This window comes from Ochotona curzoniae, unplaced genomic scaffold (genome assembly GCF_017591425.1).
Source record: "Ochotona curzoniae isolate NIBS_2020 unplaced genomic scaffold, NIBS_Ocur_1.0 contig_3622, whole genome shotgun sequence".
Lineage (NCBI taxonomy): Eukaryota > Metazoa > Chordata > Mammalia > Lagomorpha > Ochotonidae > Ochotona > Ochotona curzoniae.
This window is the reverse complement of record NW_024465926.1, coordinates 10,051,941-10,072,697: the sequence shown is the minus strand read 5'-3', so window position 1 is coordinate 10,072,697 and position 20,757 is coordinate 10,051,941. Positions and strand designations below refer to the sequence as shown.

General features: G+C 56.5%; 1 protein-coding gene across 4 annotated transcripts; it reads right to left on the bottom strand.

The window, feature by feature from the left end:
• Window positions 1–1,434: 1,434 nt before the first annotated feature.
• On the bottom strand, window positions 1,435–20,471 carry CALB2 (calbindin 2). Of its 4 annotated transcripts, none has more exons than XM_040982040.1 (11): window positions 20,306–20,469; window positions 11,099–11,175; window positions 10,144–10,233; window positions 8,638–8,718; window positions 5,716–5,772; window positions 5,383–5,460; window positions 4,931–4,986; window positions 4,592–4,631; window positions 4,383–4,436; window positions 3,951–4,022; window positions 1,435–1,551 (listed from the first exon to the last, which is right to left on the bottom strand). In XM_040982040.1, the coding sequence occupies exons 1-11, from the start codon at window positions 20,400–20,402 to the stop codon at window positions 1,435–1,437; spliced, it is 819 nt and encodes a 272-aa protein (XP_040837974.1). In that variant the 5' UTR covers window positions 20,403–20,469. The 4 variants fall into 4 exon arrangements, with proteins under 4 accessions (XP_040837974.1, XP_040837975.1, XP_040837977.1 ...); XM_040982041.1 differs by having other exon boundaries at window positions 1,435–1,548; XM_040982043.1 differs by lacking the exon at window positions 10,144–10,233 and having other exon boundaries at window positions 20,306–20,402.
• Window positions 20,472–20,757: the final 286 nt, after the last annotated feature.

Here is a 20,757-nt window from a genome sequence, read left to right as displayed (position 1 = left end):
CAGTGTTGCCTTGGATTCCATCCCCCCTTTGTCCCCTGGGAGCAGTCCCTTCTCCATCCCGTCCTCCTCACTCCATCCAAGGTTGGGAACCCATCCCTCTTCTGCCAACAGCCTTGAAATGGCTGTACCTGCACTGTTGACCCCTGGGCTGACACTGGCTCCTGGGTGTTCCCCTGCATACACTTGTTATACTCCCCTAAAATGACTGCTGTGGTCAGGGCCAGACAGGTTGAAAGCCAATAGCCTGAGACTTCACCCAGGACTCCCATATGTGTGGCAGGAGAGCAGAGATGTTGACCGTCTTCCCACTGCCTTCCCAGGGTGCCGGACTGGAAAGCAAAACAGCTGGAACCTAATCCACCACTCTGCTGCAGGACTGGAGTTCCAGGCACAGGCTTACTGGTTTTGCCAAAATGGAGCCCCCATCTTTCAAGTGTGAGTCCATGAAAATACTCAACTTACATTATTTTTTAACCATAATTCTTACTGAACAAGCACAATGGAGCAAATGCAAGGTGCCCATGGGAGGGGCACCCAACCTGAACAGCAGGAAGCTTGGGGGAGGTGGTCTGTCAGCTGCACAGGCAGGGGCACTGCAGGGCACCAAAGGGTGTCCTCAGTGTGTATCCAGAGTGGCCAGGGCCATGCCTTGTCAGTGCCACTAGTCCTGATCCTCAGGTAACAAGTGGTAGGTGGTAGGAAGTGTTTGCCATGAGCCCTTTTCCTGGAGAAAAAACTGGATGTTGGGGGAGGGAGGAAGTGGCTCAGGCTGGGGAGGGGACAGGCAAGGAGTAAGAAGGTGAAGCCACAGCCAACCCAAGGTGATCCTGGCACCCTCCTCTCTCTGCAGGCAGCTGGCCACCTGCCAAGAAGTGGGCCCACACGCAGTCAGAGCATAAGGTTTCTGTTTTATTGTCTGTAAACTCTTCTTTGGTTAAGGAGACAAAGGGAGCCAAGGAGAAAGAGGAACACATCAAGGGAAAACGGCAAGGCAGGGGCGGGTGCCCCCACACGAGAGAGACAGCTACACCAGCAGCAGGGTGGTGGAGGGCCCCGGGGGCCTGGGGCAGGGGCAGCCGGAGGGACAGAGAAGCCTACACCACACAGTGACAGAGCTCATGCATCACACGGGGGTTGGGACGCTCCACCCATGGCCCCCATCCACCATCCGTGCAGCTGGGAATGCTCTTGGGGCAGAGAGTCTGCTTAGCTAGGGCTGGGTGCCAAAAGGCCACCCAAGGGGCCAGCAGCAGTCCACGCGCTGTCTCCTTCCCTGCAGGCTGGTGTGTGCAGCTTGCATGGGGCAGGCGGAGGGGTACCCACAATCTCTCTATCTGGGTGGGATGTGTCAGAGCGGCAGGGGTGGCTAGGCGGGGGGTCGGGGTGGGGTGGGGGGGTAGAGACGCAGCCCCTGTCCTCCACCCCCGCCCCCTTTTACATGGGCGGCTCGCTGCACAGCACAATCTCCAGGTCCTTGCGGTAGAGCTTCCCTGCCTCGGCTAGGGACATGACACTCTTCCTGTAGCTGGTGAGCTGCTGGATGTTCATCTCCTAGGAGACACAGCAAGAGGGTGAACGCAGGCTCAGGGGATGACCCCTACCAGAAGCCCCGCCCCCTCCCCACCTGACAGACACACCCACAGGTCAAACTGGCTCCTGTGGTACACCGGTGTGAGTGGCGTGGGGAGTCATGGGCTTTGAAATCAGACAGACCTGGTGACTTTGGGGGGAAAGAAGTCACCTTTTCAGAGATTTAGCTGCATCCACCTGTACAGTGGCACCTGCCTCACTGAGGAAAGAGAATCAGAGGAAACAACACAGATAAACAGCCCTCCACAGGACGGTAGCCATGGTAATGGCAATTATGATCTGTGTGTAGCCTTGGCTATATTCCACCAACTTGTCAGGCCTCCACCCACTCATCCCGTGCTGGGGACAGACGTCCAGGAAATCCCCAATTTAACAATCCCTGACTTTGTGCCACCACTTGGTGCAAGGGTGTTTTTGCAGGCTCTGCTAGCTCAGGGTGGGATGCAGGACATCTCCTCCAGTGTTGGGTACTCTCTGGATGTGTCACCTAATAATACCAGGATATGCCTGAGCTCTCTGTCACTCAAGACCCCATATTACAACTCCCATGGTAAAACATGGCTGCGGCAGACAACAGCCCCGAAAGACAAGCTGCTTCACGTTTTCTGCTTGTCACCGGGGAGTGCTGAGAAGGCCTAAGGAGTGCAGGTTCGGTCCCCCCAGCCTGTCTGCAGAAACCTCATCTTGGTCCGAGCCAGCAGCATCTGCCATGCAGGGATGGGATTCCCCCATAAATGGTCTTCCCTTCCCACCGCAGGCACTGCTGGGTAGTCCAGCCTGCACTATCCCCTTTCTGTTGATTTCTGGTGTCAGAGTGTTGGTGCCTACCCAAGCCTAGTACAGGTGGCAGGCTCTCAGGTGCACAGCTTCACTGATACCCTGGGTCTCGAACCCTCGGAGCCCCAACACTGCAACTTGTAACTTCTGTCTTCCAATCTGGGCTGCTCCTATGGCAGCCACAAGTGCTTCCCTTTTATTCAGAGTTTGATAAGCTCATGACCAGGCACTCTGGGTCTCTCAGATTCAAGCCTTCAGGGTTTGTGGACCTCAGGTGCCAGGCAGGGCCTCATGAAAATGAATTACACTTGATGAATCCAACTGTAGTTCCGGGTGTTCGTGGAAACAGGAAGGACGTGGAAATGTCTGTGTAGAACTAGGTTCATAGGAAATGTTGGCCACAAACACCTGCCAAGGACTTCCTTCTATTGCAAACTGTTTCTTTGGGTTTGCTTTCTGCCTCTTTCAGAAACGCAATTACAGGTGACATAAAAAACCATAAATTTAGGCTGAAATATGCGAAGGGTGATATTTAGGACAAAGATGAGATCAGAAGGTACTTGGAAAGGGAGACAAATAGACTTGGAGGCTTCAGTGAATTTTCTCCTGAAATTGAGCATTAAATTTAGCTCTTGCTGCAGGCAGACAACTCCAGGAATTACAGGGCTTTCATCATCTGATTAAAGAAAGCAGCAAAGCCATTTGCTCAGTGCAAGACCAGTTCCAGGAGGTGCAGGCAGGCAGCTGCAGAGGCCAGGGCTCCAACCGACCCCTCCCATCCAACTGCACGAGATGAGCCCACCAGAGGGCCCCTGGGGGCAATCTCACTCAACACCAGCAAAGAATGGGGTTCACTGTGAGCAGTTCTTCCTCTCAGCTGCTCCCCTAGATACTGTGCCAGTGGATTCTGCACAGCCTTCCCATCCCACTGACTCCTGGTGCCGACATCTGTCTGCATAAAGTCTTGGTGAGGTGGTCATTGGCAGCGTGCCTTTGTCCCCAAGCATACTGAGGACCAAATCAACCCCAGTGTCACAGCTGAGGGACAGGCCGAAGAAGCACGGTGCATGCACATGACACACCATGATCCAGCTTCAAAAGGAAGCGACCGTCTGCCGCATGGTGTGGCCCAGATGACCATTAGGACACCACGCTAAGTGACACAAGCCACTTACAAACAGTTCGTGTGGTTTCCACTTGTGTGAGGTGCCCACAGCAGTCACAGAGATAGAGCTGGGGTAGGGACCAAAGGGGCGTTTACGTCTCATGGTGCAGAGGCTAGTCCATGAGCAGCGCTGGGCCACGTACTTTGTGTCAGCAACTTGAGCAGCTAAAACTGGACAAGATGCTACATTTTCTGTTCTGGGAATTTTGACATCATTCAGTGTAGGAAGAATTCTCACTCCGTGAACCAAAAGCTCAAAAGGCAGAGCCGAAGCCAGAACCGCGCCCTTGCCATGTGATGGAGGGCCCAGACAGAGCAGCGTGCAGCTGGAGGCCTTGCCCTGCAGCAGCCTCTCCTCTTCCCCCGGGGGCTCCCCCTCCACAGGGACAGCGCCACAGGCCCTGGGCCCGTCACTCACCTTCTTGTTTTTCTCGTACAAATCCTTTAGGAGGGCGTCCAGCTCGTTCTCATCGATGTAGCCGCTGCCGTCCTGGCGGTGGGGCAGGCAGTCAGCTCAAAGTGCTGAAATCTGGCCACTTTGGTCTGAGCCCTTGCTTCCCCCCGCGCCCCCTGCCCAGGCAGCTCTCAGGGGCCAGCCCTCCTGTTACTCTCCCAAGGAGGCATATACACCTCCTAAGGAAACAGTGGCTCATCCCTTCCCTCCTCTGCAGTCGGGCAGTGCAGCCTGGGGCACCTCACTGCACCCTTCACCGAGCCTTCCCTTTCACGATTCCTCTTGTCAGACAGCAGAGGGCGCTCCAGAGCCGCGGCCCTGGCGAAGTCCACTTCCAGGAATGAGGCCTTTCTGCCCAGGGTGACAGAGCCTCCAAATCGTGGCACTCCCTCTTACCTTGTCGTAAAAGGTGAAGATGGCATTGAACTCCTCCGAGGTCAGCTTCATGCCCTGGAAGGACACAGAGGTCACCAAATGTTGCAAGCTCCGAGGGAGAGAGCCAGTGGAAGTGTCCCTGTGGCTGGACTGGGAGTGGAGGGGAGGGTAGCAACGCAGCTCAGACTGGAGGGGAAGGAGGCAGTGGAGGAGAGTGTAGCAGCTGTTACCTGGAACTTAAGCAGGAAGTTTTCCTGGACAGGCAAGAGTCTGGAAAGAGTGTTACAGCAGAGGTCAAGAGCAGAACCTGGGCCGGGACACCCCTCCCCCCACCAGGATGGGAACTGCGGGGACCCCCCCCCCCACCTCCAGGAGCATGGAAATGACCTCCAAGGATTAGTAATCAGAGTTACTGCAAAGTCCGAGAAAGAAGGGGAATGCACAAAGCCGGGTTGGCATCAGTTCCCTCTGGTGTTGTCGCGAGCTGCCAGACCCGTCACGTTTGCCAACTGAGCAGAGCAGCACTGGGGAACCCCGATGGGGAGGAGGGGGTGAGGGCAGGTGCTCACCGGGACATCTCTGAGAGGCCCAATTTGCCGTCCCCGTTCAAGTCAAACATCCGCAGCTGCAGGGGGAAGGGCGGGCGGGGTTATTGGCTTTGACCTTTCCCAGGTGGGACACTGATTTGCCACAGTCAGCCCCTGGGGAAGGCAGCGGGCAAGGGACTGTGGTGGCTGCCATACAGTAGGCCAGCACCCAGGGCCCACCCTTTCCAGGAGCTGAAGGGGTTGCTATGGAAGCAGACGCTTGTAGCAGCAGGGGAGCTCAGAGAGAGGAAGGGATGGGGAGGGGGAGACAGATCATGAACTTGCATCCTTTGTGTCAATTGCCACCCTGAGTTACTTCATCTGGACCTGGAGAGGCTGCAGACCAAAGGCCTCCCTACCCCCAACTGAGCGCCAGGGGCACAGGACCCCTCATGTCCCGCACCCTGGGGCCAGGTATCCTCGCGCCCACTCACTATGGTGTGGGTGTACTCCTGGAGCTTGGCTTCATCATATGGCCGGTTGGCCTTCTTCAGCAGGTCGGACAGGAAACCCTGTGGGACAGAGCACAGCCTCCTTGGTTCAGTCCCTCGTTGATCCACTTACCTGCTCACTCAGTCCCTGGGTGCCTTCTGACCCCTGACCTTTCCCACTGGCCCCCCAATGACACAGTTTCTACTGGTGTGACCACAGGCCTTGGGCCACCTTGGAGTGACCACAAATTCCCACTCCTCCTCCAAATCCTCCACTGCTCTGGCCTCAGGCCCCATTCCCTGGGCCTGGTGCCCCCTGCCCAAGCCCTGCCCTACCTTGAGCTCATTGGCTTCGATGTAACCGCTTCTGTCTGTGTCGTACTTCCGCCAGGCCTATGGAAAGAAGTGGAAACATCGGGCTGCTCATGGAGAGGCAACAAAACTATACCTGCGCAGCCCCCCGCTCTCTGCTCCCTCCCTCCAACCCAGCCAGGCTGGGTCTTGGTTATTTACAAACATTGGAGTGGGCCAGGGTTGCCCAGCCCCTTCACTGACCCAGAGGAACAGATTGGGGCCACTATCTTGGTCAGGATCATAGGAAGCGGGAGAAAAGCCCCCTGTTCAGGTCTCCCTCCTCTGCTTGGCACAGGCGTAGTTCTCCCTGGCTCAGCTTTGCATCCAGGGTGGGTGTTTCCTAAGGGATAAGCAGGCAGCAGCTGCTGCCATGGCTGGAGCAAGGCTCTGCCGGATTGGAGCTTTGCTGTAGGTATACAGGAGATTGACTCCTCTCACCCCAATCTCCGAGGCTGGTGGACACAGGACCCATGCCTCCCTGGATGCCCATGTGCGCTGGCTCCGGGCTCAGCTCCGAGCCCTCGTTGTTTGGGAGTTGCATTGGATTCCTGGCAGGAGCCAGGACACAGCCTGCTGACCATTGCATCTGGTGGGGTGCGGGGAGGGTCTTCATCTATTTGATTAAGACTGGTGACAGGGGCTCTGTTACGGCCATCCAGGAAGGGGCAGGCATTGCACAGGTGAAAGAAGGAAAAAGGTTGCCACCGTGTAACGAAGTCCATAAATTCTCTACTTCCCTTCCCAAGATGGGACCCAAACCCATTTCCTGATGTTAGCGGCTCACTTCCAATGAGCACAGGGCCAGCAGCTGTGACTTCTGACAATAGGACACCGGGTCATAAAACGTGCTGTACCTTCCTTCTCTCTCTCCCTCTCTCTCCACCCCCTGCCCCCATCCCTTGCTCTGGAGGGAGCTGGGGGGCAGCCAGGTTGTGAGGTGCTCAGGCAGCCCTTGATGAACCTTCCTGCCAACAGCTAGCCAAGCTTTTAGCAATTGCCATGAGAGCGAGTCATCTTGGAAACACATACTTCAGCCCCAGTCGGGCCTTCAGATGACTGGGGTCCTGTGAGAGACCTTGGACCCGAGTCACCTACCTACACTGCTTTTGAATTCTCGACCTCAGAAACTCTGAAATAAGCCATGCCTGTTGCCTTAGACTGCCCAGCGTTGGGATTAATTTGCCACATAGCAATGCGTACAGTCAACCACCTAAGGACACTTCCGAAAGTTCATGGGAAAAGGAATCAAAAGATAAATTTGGTGGAAAAAAATTGTTCAAAATCCATGCATAGATTATTACTATATTTCAATGTTCCATTTTTAATGAACTTGTGCAATGGCTCTTGTTTACTTAGATTTCAAAATATTTTGTAACAAAATAAGCTTGTCTTTTCATTCCATTTATGGTGAGCATTTTAAAATCTGAGTGTACCTCAGCACTTGACTTTGGATGACCAACAGGCTGGTGCTCCATTTTCTCCCCCCTCCTCCCCCACTTCTCCATACGTGTGCCCCTGTGACTGTTAGGGGTGCCAGAGTCTCTGGGTCTTTCAGGGTCTTTCTCACTGGCATGCTGGGCTGGGTAACTGTCACTCTTCATCATTATCAGGGCTCAGGGACTTGAGTCCTGGTTTTTGCTTTCCCCTTATTTGAGCAAATCTCAGTAGGGTAGACTGACATTGCAGACAATTTGGGTAGATGGCCACATAATTAGGAGTGGGTTTTTTTTTTTCAGTCAAGAGAAAAATGCTCTGGGACCTGTCAAAATATTCCTTCCTCAGGACGCTCATTCAGCGCCCAGATTGGGGTATCACCCGGGGCACATGTATCCCAGATTGGAGGACCTGGATTCGCCCTGGCTCTGCTCCGTCCAGCTGACCACTCAGTCGAGTCCCTCCTGGATCACATGGAGGTTTGTGGAACATTGGGGTTAGTCACGTATTGGACTGAATCCAATGGAGCTTCAATGTTTGTAAGTAGAAAAATGTTTTCACTATCAGCAATTTCTTAGTGTTCTCTCTTGGCTGAAGACCCTTGGGTTTGAGTGGCATCTTTCCCAAAAGGATCACAGAGACTTTGTATTGCAAAGAAGGCAAGACCTATTTTAAGGGAGCCACAGAGCCCAGACCACAAAGATCAGGCCCTGGAAACCAGAATCCTCATAGCGGGGTGGGGGAGAGGGACTCCTGGCTTTATTTATGCATTTGAAAGGCAATGGAGGGAGAGAGAGAGGAGAGAGAAGTGGACAGACAGAGACCTTCCATCCCCACATGTATACAACAGCTGGGGCCAGTGGAGGCTGAAGCTGGGAGCTGAATCCAAGTCTCTCATGTCAACAATAGGGACCCCAAAACTTGAACCCTCTCCTGCTGCCTCTCAGGGTGGATATCAACAAGAAGCTGGAATCTGAGACAGTCCTGACACTTGATCCCAGACCCTCCAATAGGGGCTCTAAGCACCCCGACCAGCAACCCAGTCCGTGTGCCCAGCTCCTGTCCCTTTTGTGACTTTATCCTGCTGAGCCTGCTCCATGGCACTCTGACAGTAGGGACACAGATGTCACCCGATGGTGGGATACCCCAGGCCACCATGTCTTGGCTGCAAAGTATCTGCAGAAGTCTATGACAAGTTCTCCAATGTAGGATGCAATTCCCAAATATCCTTGACCCCAAACTGACCCCACACTCTTACCATGCACTCACATCATCCAGGGGGCTCGTTAAAGTGTAGATCCTTCATCCAGCAGGTCCGGGAACCTGACACCCCAACAAGCACCCCGGGGTGCTGATGTCACCAGGCCACCCCAGAGTGCTGAGGGGCTAAGCCCATGTCAGGCCCATCCCCAGACTGACCCGGTGAGAGGCAGAGCTCAGGACCCAGAGCGAAGACGGTGCCTTCCTCACCTCCATGAACTCAGCGCTGGAGCCCACGCACTGCCTGAAGCACAGAAGGAAGCTCTCTTCCGTCGGTAGGATCTGCGCCAGCTGCAGGGGGATAGGGGACACAAAACAACACCCAAGTCACAGAGGGATTGTACTCCTGCCAAGGGTGGGGTGGGCAGGGCAGTGTTGTTCTGCTCCCTGTGGCTGCCTGCCTTGGGAATGGGGGGTTGGGGCAACAGCATCCTGAGAAGTGCCAGTAGCAGCCTCCTGGCTCAAAAGAGTACTGAAGCAAGGGCTCTGTTCCTCTGCAGGCCTCCCACCACCTAATGCTCCTGGAAATCTTGGGGCCATGGAAAAATCCTATTTAAGCCAACCACATGATGTCCTCCTATTCGCATGGCCAGTGGTTGGCTTATGGAGAGGCATGTGACCTGGTTCTGGCCAACGAGCGGTGAGAGGAGGGCTGGCTGAGGGGGCTTCTGGGAAAGGCACTGTTGATTACGGGGTCAGGGTTGCACTTGGATGTGATGTCTGGAGCTGCTGTGACCACTATGCCACCAGCCGCAGGGTTGGTGGGGGTGGGGGGAGGCTTTGGAGGGTCAGAGGGCAGAACCAAGAGGTTTGTAGAGAAACAGAGGTGGGGACCTGCCCTACCCATGGCCTCTTTCACTGGGAGCTCCTCCTGGCTTAAGACAGGAGTCAGTGAGCCACCACGGCCCACCAGCCGACACAGCCAAGGCCTGTTGGTGACGTTTCACCACTGGCTCTCCTCAGGAACGTACTGCCTGCACCTACCTTCAGGCTTCAGGGTCAGAGATGTCTTTGTGGACAATCTCTGATCTCCATATCATGTCCATCACCTGCAGCCTGAGCATCCCTAAGGTCCCCTCTTAGTGTCCCGACCTCCTGCTCCCATGCTTGGGGCAGTGAGGGTTGATTGCTTATGGCTGCCCCCTGCAGGGCATCTGCGGAGCTCGTTCACACCCAGGAATCCATGGCAGGAGGTTCCACTGGGCTGTGTGACCTGGAGGACGCAGTGGTCTGATCAGGCTGCCTCCATCGTCATGCTTGACCCCTTAACTATGGGATGCGTGCTTGTGTCTACCCTGTCCCATGTAAGACAGGGAGAGGGAGCATGTGCCTGTTGCATGTGCGAGAAATATGGATATATGTTTGCATGTGTAAATTACCTAGATAGTTGTTTGTGAACTCTACACACACAGAGGGCTATGTGAATATCTTAAAACATCTGGCCTTTGGATGCCTCTGGGTGGGCTGGAGCTTTCCTTCGCCAGTCTCCCCACCCCTCCTGTCTCAAGGCAGGTTCCTCCCACCGTTGTAACAGCTATTGGACCCCGAGGACACTTCCTGCCTTTCTGTCCTAGGTCACTACTGGTTGCCCTCTGTGGTCACCCTAAGTGCCATGGGCAGGGACTTTAAGGTTCCCAGGAGGAGGCACCTGCCCGAGGAGATGCACAGGGAGCCGGGGTGGGGTGAGGGCGGCCCGCCCAGCAGCCCAGTGCTCACCTCGGCCATCTCAATCTTCCCGTCCGAGTTCTTGTCGTACTTCTGCATGAACTCCTTCATCTTCTCCCCGAAGTTGTCGCTCTTCAACATCTGAGGACAGGAAAGGGGGGCTCAGCTTGCTGCCGCCGCCTCCACTGCATCCCACAGCAGTTCCAGGTCTCAGCACAGCCCAGCTGGCGGTCACCCTGTGTCCCTGACCTACATGGGCATGGAGCTGGGTTCTGTCGATTCTCTCATGGAGATCATTCCAGATGCACCTAAGTGTCCTTCAGGGTTCGGTTACGTGATTTTCAAAGGCAGGTAGGATACTGCGGTGTGACCCTCAGGGTTCCTGAGACGGACCGAAGCCCTCTCTGTAGGAATGCTTGGGATGTGCAGTGGACGCCAGCAGACATGCAGCTGGAGGGGAGGCGAGGTGTGACCAGCCAAGGACCCCAGTAAGCTAGAGAAAGCGAGCAGGTCTGACCCCACAAACTCAGCTCCAAAACACCTCCCTTAAGTGAGTTTAGCAAGTCCTCCCCAGCTCCCATGGTACAGAGTTTAATAGACACCCTTGCATCTGCACCATGGTTAAGAAACTCTGGTTTAGAACAAAGGCATGTGTCGTTGCCCGGGGCATCCAATCTTGACCCCTCTGAGCATCTTAGGGAGGCTGTAAACTTTGCCAGTAGCAGACTAATACTGTAAATGCAAATGGCATCATGAAACAGCTTCAGGGGGCTCATAACTCCTGCTACCCCGTCACAAACACCCTTTATCCCAGCCACCCAAGTATACTGAGGCAATGAGTGGGCATTTTTAAAAATTTTTAAAAATCTGTACAAATAAAATGCTAAGTGTCAAGGCCAGAGGTCTCCGGTCTGTAGATGGGATACACACCTTGGGATAGGCAGCCCTGAGAGCCAACGGTCAAGTTCACAGAGAATCCCCAGCCATGGCAGGGGGTGGAGCTTACCATGCCAGAGCCTTTTCTTGCTTTCTCCAGCTCTTGGAAAAAGTTCTCCAGCTCTTTCCCTTCAATGTAGCCATTTCCTATAAAGAAGGGGGAACGAGGAATCAATCTTAGAAGTAAGATGGTGGTGGGGAGACAGTTGGGGGCTGTATGAAAAGAATGTCTCTCCCCATTGGTCCCCAATGCAGCAGCCAGACCAGCTGCCTTAGGGAGGTGGGGCTTGTCTTCCGGGCAGCTGCCCCTTAGGGATCTGACGTCAGGAGGAGTGTGTGCCTGGGCCCTGTACTTGGCAGCTGGGGTATCCTAGGAGGCACTAACTTCTGGACCAGAAGCTGGGAGATTCGCCCTCTTCTGGGATCACCTGGGCAAGCACTTCATGGCAGAGGTGCCATGGGAGACAAGCCATCAGCTTCTGAAGTTATCAGCAGGTGGCAGTCCCCAGTTCGAGGCAGAGGTTGGGCCCCTGAGGATCAGGAGGTGGATGGAACCCAAGCTTTCCTCCAGAATCCAGGTCTGCGCATCGTAGAAACCCTGGCTGCCTCTAGACGCTCTGCAGTGACTGGCCTGGGTGTGAAGCAGGCATCACACTCACATTTCAACGCTCCCAGGGTGACTTCTGTGCCCAGCCACGGTTGGAATTCCTTGACTTCATGTCTTGTCTGAAAACTGGTCCAGAGCAGGGGAGCAGGGTTCCCCCAGATACTGGGCTTGAGCAAAAAGGGGGTCGGAGCCTCTGGGGCAAACAGAACTGTAAATTTCAGCAAGAGACAAAAAAAAGCATCTCTCTGCTGCTTCCCCAAGCAGTTCTGTTCCCTAAATAACCTGGGAGGACCCCACTAGTGAAGTGGCCACCATAAATAGTGAATGGAAACTCACATGGGATAAATTATGGATTTCTGTCTGCAGGGTAAAGATGTGACCAGTGAGCAGGGAGGTAGGGCTGGAGTTTCCTTTTTTTTTTTTTTTTCTGGGACAGTCATCTTTCTTCTAGGGTGTTCTACAAAGTATCTTGGGAGAAGTGGAATTTTACAGTCTATTGCAGTGAGGGACAGTGGAGTGGGGGGAGGGCAAAGAGGCCATGGTCATACAGAGAGTCAGCGGGTGCTTCTGCTGCTGCAGGGCTCCGGCTGTCCTCTCACTGCCTAGGTGTGATCTCTTGGAGGAGAAGGCAGATTCGCCCTCTCTCCCTTGGAGCCTTTGTGGAGTGAGACAGAGAGGGCGGAAGCTTGGCTCAGATGAGCTGAGCTCTAGGTCTCTTGGCAGCTTGTAGTAGCCTGAGACCAGTTGGGAGGCTGGTGGCCGGAGGCCGGAGCACTCAACAGGTGACACAGTGGCCACAGGAGCTGTGCCCTGAGGCCACGCTGGGCAGAGGCGGGGTGAGTGTGTCTGTGTTTGTTGAGTGTATCAGGAGTTGGCCGAGACGAGACGCGGGAGGAGGGCAGCTGCATACTGCTGGGAAGCCAGGAGGTGCTCCTGAGAGATGGCCGGAAGCCTTGGTTCTGCAGCCCCACCAGCTTCCCCATGCTGCACCGGAGCCTCACTTCCCATCACGCAAGTGGGCCTCACTATGAGCTGTACGGAAGTGAGCAGTACCCAAGCCCTGTCTAATTCCATCCCCGCTGGACGCTGGGTGAGGGCATCCCCCCACCTACTCTATACTGGAGTGGGCCTCTCCTTCACCATGATGAGTGGCTGCTTGCCTTCCGTCTAACCACGTTCTGTCACTTCCAGTAAATCCTGCTGTCCTCACGCCTGACACCTCCTCCTTGAGCTCCTGCCTGCCTAGTCTAAGTCCACCAGGGGCCCTGCTGCCCATATAGCATAGTGTTTGACATTTCCTCTTTTAAAAAACATTTGAGAGGCACAGGAGGCACTCTCCCCTACCCACTGGTTCACCCCTGAAATGTCTGACAGGGCCTCAGCCATGAAGCTGAAGCCGGCAGAGGCGGGAAACTCCTTCCAGGTCTCCCATAGGGGTGACAGGGACCCCAAGCACTTGGGGCAATCTCTGCCACTGCCTGCCCAACATGCACACGAGCTGGGGACATAGCCAGGATTTGAACCCAGGCACTCAGATATGGGATGGGGGCAGGGCAGTGCCCGAAATCTTTTCACAAGTCAAGGCCATGTCCCTGCCCTACAAGGCAGCTCAGAGATGCACCCCTCCCCACCCTCACACTGCAGGGTCCCTGCCTTGCCAAGGCCTATCCAGGCCTGTCCAGCCCCATCCACCTGCTGTCTAGGGCGTGGCACAGGGACTGTTCCTGCTTGTTGGGACACCGACACCCAGTCCTTCTCTTCTCTCTGTCAAGCGCAGGCTCAGGTATGTGGCTGTGTGTCCCTGTGTTCCTGTGTGTACATGTGTTAGTGTCTGTGTGTTCCTGTGTGGCTGTGTGTAATTGTGTACATTTGTGTGTGTCTGTGGCTGTGTGTCCCTGTGTGGGTGTGCACACACATGTATGTGCAGAAGGTCTCTGCTCCTGCTTTGGCTTCCCATCCACCTTTGGGAGGCCCTGCCATCAGAGGCTGGGCTAGGGGTCAGGTTGGCTGGCACCCTTCTAGGAGGGACTTCCCACAGTGACCTCCTTGCACGGGTGGGGTGACTGGCCACCAAGCAAGTCTCATGCAGCCAGGCAAGGATAAAGATGTGGTTGCCATGGTAACCCTCATTCCTAACCTCCTTATCCAAACACATCCTGTGCACTCCAGGGAGAGGGAGCTGGTGGAGCGCCAAGAACCCAGCATCCTTCTTGCCCCACCCCATGCCTCAGTTTCCCCAGATGTGACATGAGATGATGTTGCCCCTCTCCCGTTTCCCTGTCTCCCCCTCCCCGAGGCAGGCACTCTATGCCCTGCAGCGAGGCCAGCCTCTCTGGGTTTGCTTTTTTTCCTGACTTGCCCTTTGAGCTCTTCTCCTAGCTGAACAGGTGAGAAGCACCAGCCCTGTGGCTACCCACATCATGCTGACCCTCTCAGCATCTCCAATACAGGCAGAACCGTGGCTGCCTGTAACCCTTCAGGCCTCCTGGGCGGGCCCAGCAGGCACTGTTGGTAGAACACACCGGAAATGCTCGGTTGGTACAGGGTGTCACTTTTATTATCTCTTACGAGGCTGCCTGTGTCCACCATAGGTTAGAACCCTTCTGCCCGCCCAGAGTGTCCAACTCTGCTATTGTGTGTGTTTTTAAGAGCACTGGTTCTCAGCCTAGGTGGGGTACCAGGACCATCTCCCTGCCAAACCAACGGGAGGTGCCTCTAACAATGCCTTTCCTAGGGCCCCACACCTGCCTGGGGCCTCGGGTATAACAGATAGGGGTAGGGAGATGGTTTCGGAGCTTTTGAGTGATTCTGATGCGCAGCCAAGCTTGGCATGTCCCAGACTTCAAGGTGCCTGAAAGCCCCCGGGAGGCACCTTGCTGAGATGAGGACTCTAACTTGGTAGCTCAGGGCTTGCTGCTCCAGTGGTCTGGGGCCAGTGGGACAGGAACTGCCTGGGAGCCTGTCGGTGATGCTGTGTGCCTGGGCCTGACTTCCTGTGTCTGCTCTGCTGGGGTAGAGCTCTGTAATCCGCTTTTTCAACCAGCCTGGGTTTTGCCACACTGAGATCAGGGACACAGCTGCAGCAACCCCACCTGGGTGCTTGGTGGGAATGCAGATTCTCAGGCCCCCGCCCTGGACCCTGCTGAATGCTGGGCTCTGGCAGGGGTGGGGAGGACCCTGAGAAGCTGTGGCCTGTCTGTGTGCCCCATCCCTTGTAGCTCAGCAGCCCTGGTGGTCGCCCTGAGAATGTGTGGTGGGGATTCCACTTCCTGGCTACCCCCCAGCAGGAAACATCCGCAAGGCCAGGCCTTTTGGTGCTCTGTCTGGAGGCTCCTCTATCAGGAACAAGCATCTCTCCCACCCACCTTCCCCAGCTTGGGCAACCCTTGGGACAGTCGCAGGCCACTTCCTGGACAGGCAGCTGGCTCCAGCAAGCTCTGCCTGGTGGGGGATACAGTCCTGGTAAAGAGCTGCCCATTCCCCACTTCCTCCTGCCTCCCCAGTTCCATCAGGGTCTCCCACCACTTTGGACAAGAGGAGCTTGAGGGTGGCAGGAGGTGGGGCCATGTAGCTAATAGAAGTCCCGGGCCAGCACCTGCCAGGGACAACTCCCTCCATGTGGGTTCTGGCTCTCTCTCTCTCTCTGTCTCACACACACACACACACACACACACACACACACACACACAGAGTTCCAGTAGCTCCTAGAGAAACAGAATTCACCCCCTCAGCGAATGGCTACTAGGTGGCCGTTGGGACACTTGGGGCACTGTGCTCTCAAGCAGTGACACATCTGGAAGTGGCCGGGCAGCTGGACCTGGTCTCCTGAACCAGTGGCCATCTGGCAGCCCCAGTGCCAGGCCGAGTCCCAGGAGCAGGGGAGGCCAGAAGGATGGGACAGATTGAGTGAGAGTGGGGGACTTCAGAGAGCCCACTAGGAGAGCCAGGGCCATGCTGGAGGCCTCGGTGGGACTGGGGTAGGGAAGGTGGCAGTGGTGGTGCATGATGCAATTGTCAGGAGGGCACCAGGTGGCGGGGCCAGCACCGCAGGGGCTCCGTTCTTGGACAGCCTGAGCTGTTAACTGTGGCTCTCTGGGCGATGGTAGAGGTTTCCCGAGGGGTTGTCTGAGCCCTGGGACCTCCCCAGGGACTCAGTTAAGTAAAAGTGCTGAAGTCTGAGATGCGTGCCTCGGGGAGAGGGGTGAGAATAAACAAGATGAGCTGGCACAGAGTGGCTGAGCCGATGGCTACTGTGGGCAAGGCAGGCTGCAGTGTACCTCTTGTATGTGAAACGTGTCCCCTGGTGGCCTCCCAGGGAGCCCCAGGCCTAGCCTCAGTCACAGTCCCTGCCACGTCTTCTGGCTGGCATGGTTTGAGGGTCAGGGTCATGACAGCCCATAGTGCAGGGCCAGCCATTAGACTCACACCCAGAGCCGGGGCCAAGGGCCTGTCCCAGTTGTGGCAGGAGGCTGGTGCCAGGGAGCTGCCCAGCCTGACATCATGCCCCTGGGAGACTTAGGCAGACTTGCAGGGAGTCATGGGGCTGTGTGTGTGGCAGGGTAGTATGGGGAATGAGGTGATGGGAAGGGGAGCTGGGGATAGCACCTCAAAAGACAACCTTAGTCTTGGCTCCCAGCACCAGCCCCCGTGATGTGGATGGCATTTAAATGGTCCTTCATTTAACCCGTGGCCACCTTCTAGCCAGTGTGGTGACCCTACACAGTGCCTTGTCACAGACCCATGACAACACCAGTCGGACGGACTCAGGGGCCCACACATCCACCTCTGGGGGGCACTCTTGTTCCAGTTCTGCTCCTCTGCCCCCTCCTTCAGGTAGGACAATTCAGCAGCCGCCAGGATTTGGCCAAAGGCCATAGGTGACGCAGGGCTCAGAAGAAGTGGGGGGCAGATGGAGCGGAAGCCAGCAGCAGCAGAGGTAGGGAGGGGTTCAGCCTGTTGCTGTTTCTCAGTTCTTTCAAAGCTGAGGCTGACACAGACACAGAACCAGGTGCAGGCCCCTGGGGAGGCCTGGTGACCCCTCCTCCCCTAAGGCCCACATGAAGGTCGATGCAGCCCCGGAGAGTGGGGCACATACCCATGCCTGGAGAACCACGGGGTGTTCATGGAAAGCATGCATTGTTACAAACCTAGGCATGGGACACAGGGTCGGTCTTGTCTTTTGTACATAAATCTATGTGTCTTGGAATTCCAGTTCCTCCTGCAGGGATGTGTGTGTGTGTGTGTGTGTGGCTTTCAGCACTGCAGAAATCAACACAGTCAGTGGGAGCAGACTCCCCTCTTCATATTGTTATCCTACTCACTCTGTAGACGGAAGAGCCATGGCTTGGCTGTATTCTCCCCACGGTTCCTACACACACACACACACACACACACACATGTGTCCTTGACACGGAACACAAGCTTACATAGTGATAGGATTTCGTGATGGTTTTGACAAAATTCTAATCATGTTGAACATTTTTCCCTCTTGCTGCTACTCCATCTCTCTCTTACCTGCCATGTAATATTCCACCCAGAAGGTGACTATAATTTATCTTTCTATCCCTCTGCTCCAGTTTTCAGTCCTGCGCCGACTCCCTTGTTGCTGTTCCCTCTTTACTGTGACCAGTAAGTGGAGTGTCTCTTTGCAGGGTGGAGCCCCTGCTGGGTCCCAGCAATGTGTACCCTTGCCCATTTTCTCTCTGTGGCTTCTGGGATGGCGGCTAGTGGTGATAAAGGCCAGGGCATTTGTGTCCTGAGCCACAGCATGGCTGCCCTGCAGAATAGGAGGCAGGAGGCTCTCGGGTCATAGCCCCATTGGGGAAGGAGGAGGGGCAGGCTGGGGGCGGCATGTGCTCTGAGCTGCTCAGGTCTGGCAGCATAAGATAGTTCCCGATACAGCAGAGGCCAGCAAACAACACCACATCAGGGTTGAGCTCGAGTAAAGGGCACGTGGCACTGAGGTGACACTGTCCTTGGGTGGGCAGGCAGGCTCGCCTACTCTGCGACCCCCCTCTGTCATTGCCGGGCAATGTCTGACCACTCTAAAAGGCAGGACCTTGGCAGGAGGCTGAGCATGCTTTGGTGGGGTGGCACAGGAGGCCAGGAGGCCTGCTGTCACCTCCTGCTCTGCTGTGTGACCCTGTGTAAGAAGCTAACCTCTCTGAACCCCAGGAGGCCCCTTCTCCTAATCCCTGCTCCTTCCTATGACAACACCTTGACAATGCCTCCTGCTCTAACACCAGGACAGGCTGCGTTGGGGGGCAGCCCGCCTTACTCCTGCCCCCTTTCCTGGGTTCCACTTTCTCAAGTTCTCTTTGGCTTTGTTTTCTATGAGAGTCTAGAAGGGGTGCTGAGGTGGCCTCCCTCTCTTGGCACCTGTGACTAATTGGGCTCCAGTGAATTCTCTCCAGGGACCTGGCGAGCAGCAAAGGAGAGCTCTCCTACAGGTCCTTAAGGCAGTGAGCAGCAGTGGGGCAGGGCAGCTCTTGGAACTGAAAAGGAATCCTAGAGATCAGAGACCAGAGTCAGTAGGAGGGAGGCCGGGCAGGGCCTGGGACACCTGCTGTTAGGCTCACCTGGTGGCTTCTTAGGGAGGGGGTGTCATCCGGGGAGGACTAGGCAAGGAAGAGGGGCCAAAGGGAAGGCCCCAGGCGGGAGCAGCCAAAGCCCTGTGGTAGACCACGCAGCACAATGCCAGCTGGGCTGTGTGGCCTTTTCCGTCGCCTCCCTTCCATCCCCAGCCCTTTTGCCACTCTTCCTTCTGTTCAGGCCCTGCTCCTTCCTGGCACCTGCAACCTGTAGTAGGCAATGAGAAGCTTCGGGAACAGGCAAGCAGGAAGCAAGGGTTGAGCTACCACTTGTCGTAAGTGCAGGAGGCAGACAGAGGCACGAAAGAATGGGGAGCTCTTCCAGGGCTGTGGGGCTTGCCCATGAACCCCCTTCTGGGATGAAGATAGACCAGGTGGGGTGGGGGGGGAGGTCCTGGGTGGCCGAGGCGGGGGATTTGAGCCTTACATCATGGAAAGACCCCTCTTCTTGCCCACACGGGTACCTAAGAGCCCTAGTGGTAGGATTAGCCTGGCTGTGAACCGGCTGTGCAGCCCCAGGGGAGTCACACCCTCTGTTGCGCTCTTAAACTGCACTGGCTGGGTGTGGTGAGGGGCAGTTTTTCCTAGACTGCAAAGGGCCGTGACTGCAGTTTGGACAGTTCTACACGCCTGTTGCGAGTGCGTTTGGCTGTCCTCCCCCCGCCCCGCCCCCCCCCCCCCGGGAGAGACCAGGGCAGAGCAGAGTAGTGGAGTCCTCTGTCTATAGCTGACTCATCTAGTCCGAGGCCCTGTGGTCTACCCTTGGCCACCTGGTAACTTTCCCTGAGTCGTGGCAGGTGTAGCCTACAGGGAACATGTGTGTCATCTGGAATACTGGGAGCTTGCAGCCCTATTACAGCACTAAGGGCTCTGCAAATACAACCCGTTTAGCCCATTTCATGGATGGAACCATCTGCCACCTCCACCATCAAACAGGTGTCTGGAGACCCTTGCTCTCCGCCCCTCCAGCTTTGTCAGTTCATCCATGGACATCATGAGCCCCTGCCTGCCTACTCCACTGCCAGCCACTCCTACCCCCACCGCCAGCCGGGGTGAAGACAAGAGGTAGGAACCGAGGGAGTCCCGTTTCCTCCTCTCCATCCACCACCGACCCCCCTCCCTGCCCTCCACCCCAGGATAAACACCTCTAGCCCCCACCCTGCTGGTGGAGCGGAGCTGTTGGAGGGAAACAGATCGCTTATTTTTCTGGAATGACAGAGAGCAAGCCTAGCCATATCAGAGGTTTCTAAGCGGGGGTGGGTGGGTATCCCTCCTTGCCTGAGGCTGACCCCCGTAGACATTTGGGTCCCAACACTGGCAGTTGCCCTCATTTTTGCTGGTACTTAAACCTCACCCCCACTCCAACCCAGAAGCAGCCAGGACCATCACCCCAAAATAACCCTGTCCCACCACACCCATTGCTGCTCTGGCTGGGAAACCCAGCTGCCTGAGGGGAACAGGAGACGGTGGACACGAGGAGGCAGGCGCGTGGTGCTCAAGACCCCATCCTCCACTCCCACCCCTCCAACCCGCCGGTTTGGAGAGGCCAAAGGTCTCCGGTCTCAGGATGTGCAGGTTGCCTCGTCCCAGCGGGGCTGCACTAAGCTGGCATTAGCCCAAGGAAGGAGAGCAAAGATTCCACCACCGCCGCAGAAACCTGTGGCTGCCATGGAGGAGGGCAGGAATGTGGTCACCTCAGAGGGAAAAGGGGGGCAAGAGGGCCAGGGGAGGGCGCGGGGCGCGGGGAGAGCGCCTTTCAGCGCTTTTTCTGGGAAAGCTCCAGCTCGCCCTGAACGGTGGCTGCAGGAGCCGGTGGGCTCCACGTCGAGGAACAAAAGTTACTGACAGTTGAAACCAAAGCAGCCGGGGTGCCTTCCGAACACGCAGATGCCCAACCGCGGCAGGCAGACAGGCGTGCGTGCAGATCACCTCCCGCCCCGCTTCGGATCTTCCCTATCCCTCACGCACACACACCTGCCCGCCAGGAATCGGGGCCCCCCGCCCCGCCCCTCCGCCGCAGGACCTCCCACCCCACCCAGCGCCTCCACGGCGGGGCTTCGAAGTTGGGTGCTCCACTGACCGTCTGCGTCAAAGTGCTTCCAGATCTCCAGGAACTGCGACGCCGTCAGCTCGGCCAGGTGCAGGTAAGGGGGTTGCTGCTGCTGCGGGCCAGCCATGGCGAGCGGCTCGGAGACCTGAGGCAGCGCCGCGCTCTGCTCCCGCCGCTCGGACTCTGGCACTCGCGCCTGGACTGCGCGCCACGCGCGGACCTTATATACGGTCCGCGGCTGCGCGCTCGGCCGACCGCCGGCAGGGGGCGCGCGGGCCCCGAGGATCAGGCTGGGGCGCGGCGCGGCCGGGGCCGGGGCGGGCCGGCAGGTGGGCGACATCACCCCCAGGTCCTGCAGCCCTGCCCCTCGCAGACGTCCACCCAGAGACACCCCCCACCCCAGAGGCTTTGCTTTTCGGTGGGCTTGGGAACGAGGCTGCTGTCCCTGCTCGTGTGACCGCTGCGCGGTGTGGGGCCCTCCG

What these genes read in the sequence shown, in the direction of transcription:
- CALB2 (XM_040982040.1), bottom strand. Translation starts at nt 20,402, where the DNA reads ATGGCTGGCCCGCAGCAGCAGCAACCCCCTTACCTGCACCTGGCCGAG. An exon ending in ACTTCCTGCTTAAGTTCCAG is followed by an intron (nt 4,437 to 4,591) that starts GTAACAGCTGCT and finishes GTGTCCTTCCAG; the next exon opens with GGCATGAAGCTGACCTCGGA. An exon ending in TCTTCACCTTTTACGACAAG is followed by an intron (nt 4,023 to 4,382) that starts GTAAGAGGGAGT and finishes CCCCACCGCCAG; the next exon opens with GACGGCAGCGGCTACATCGA.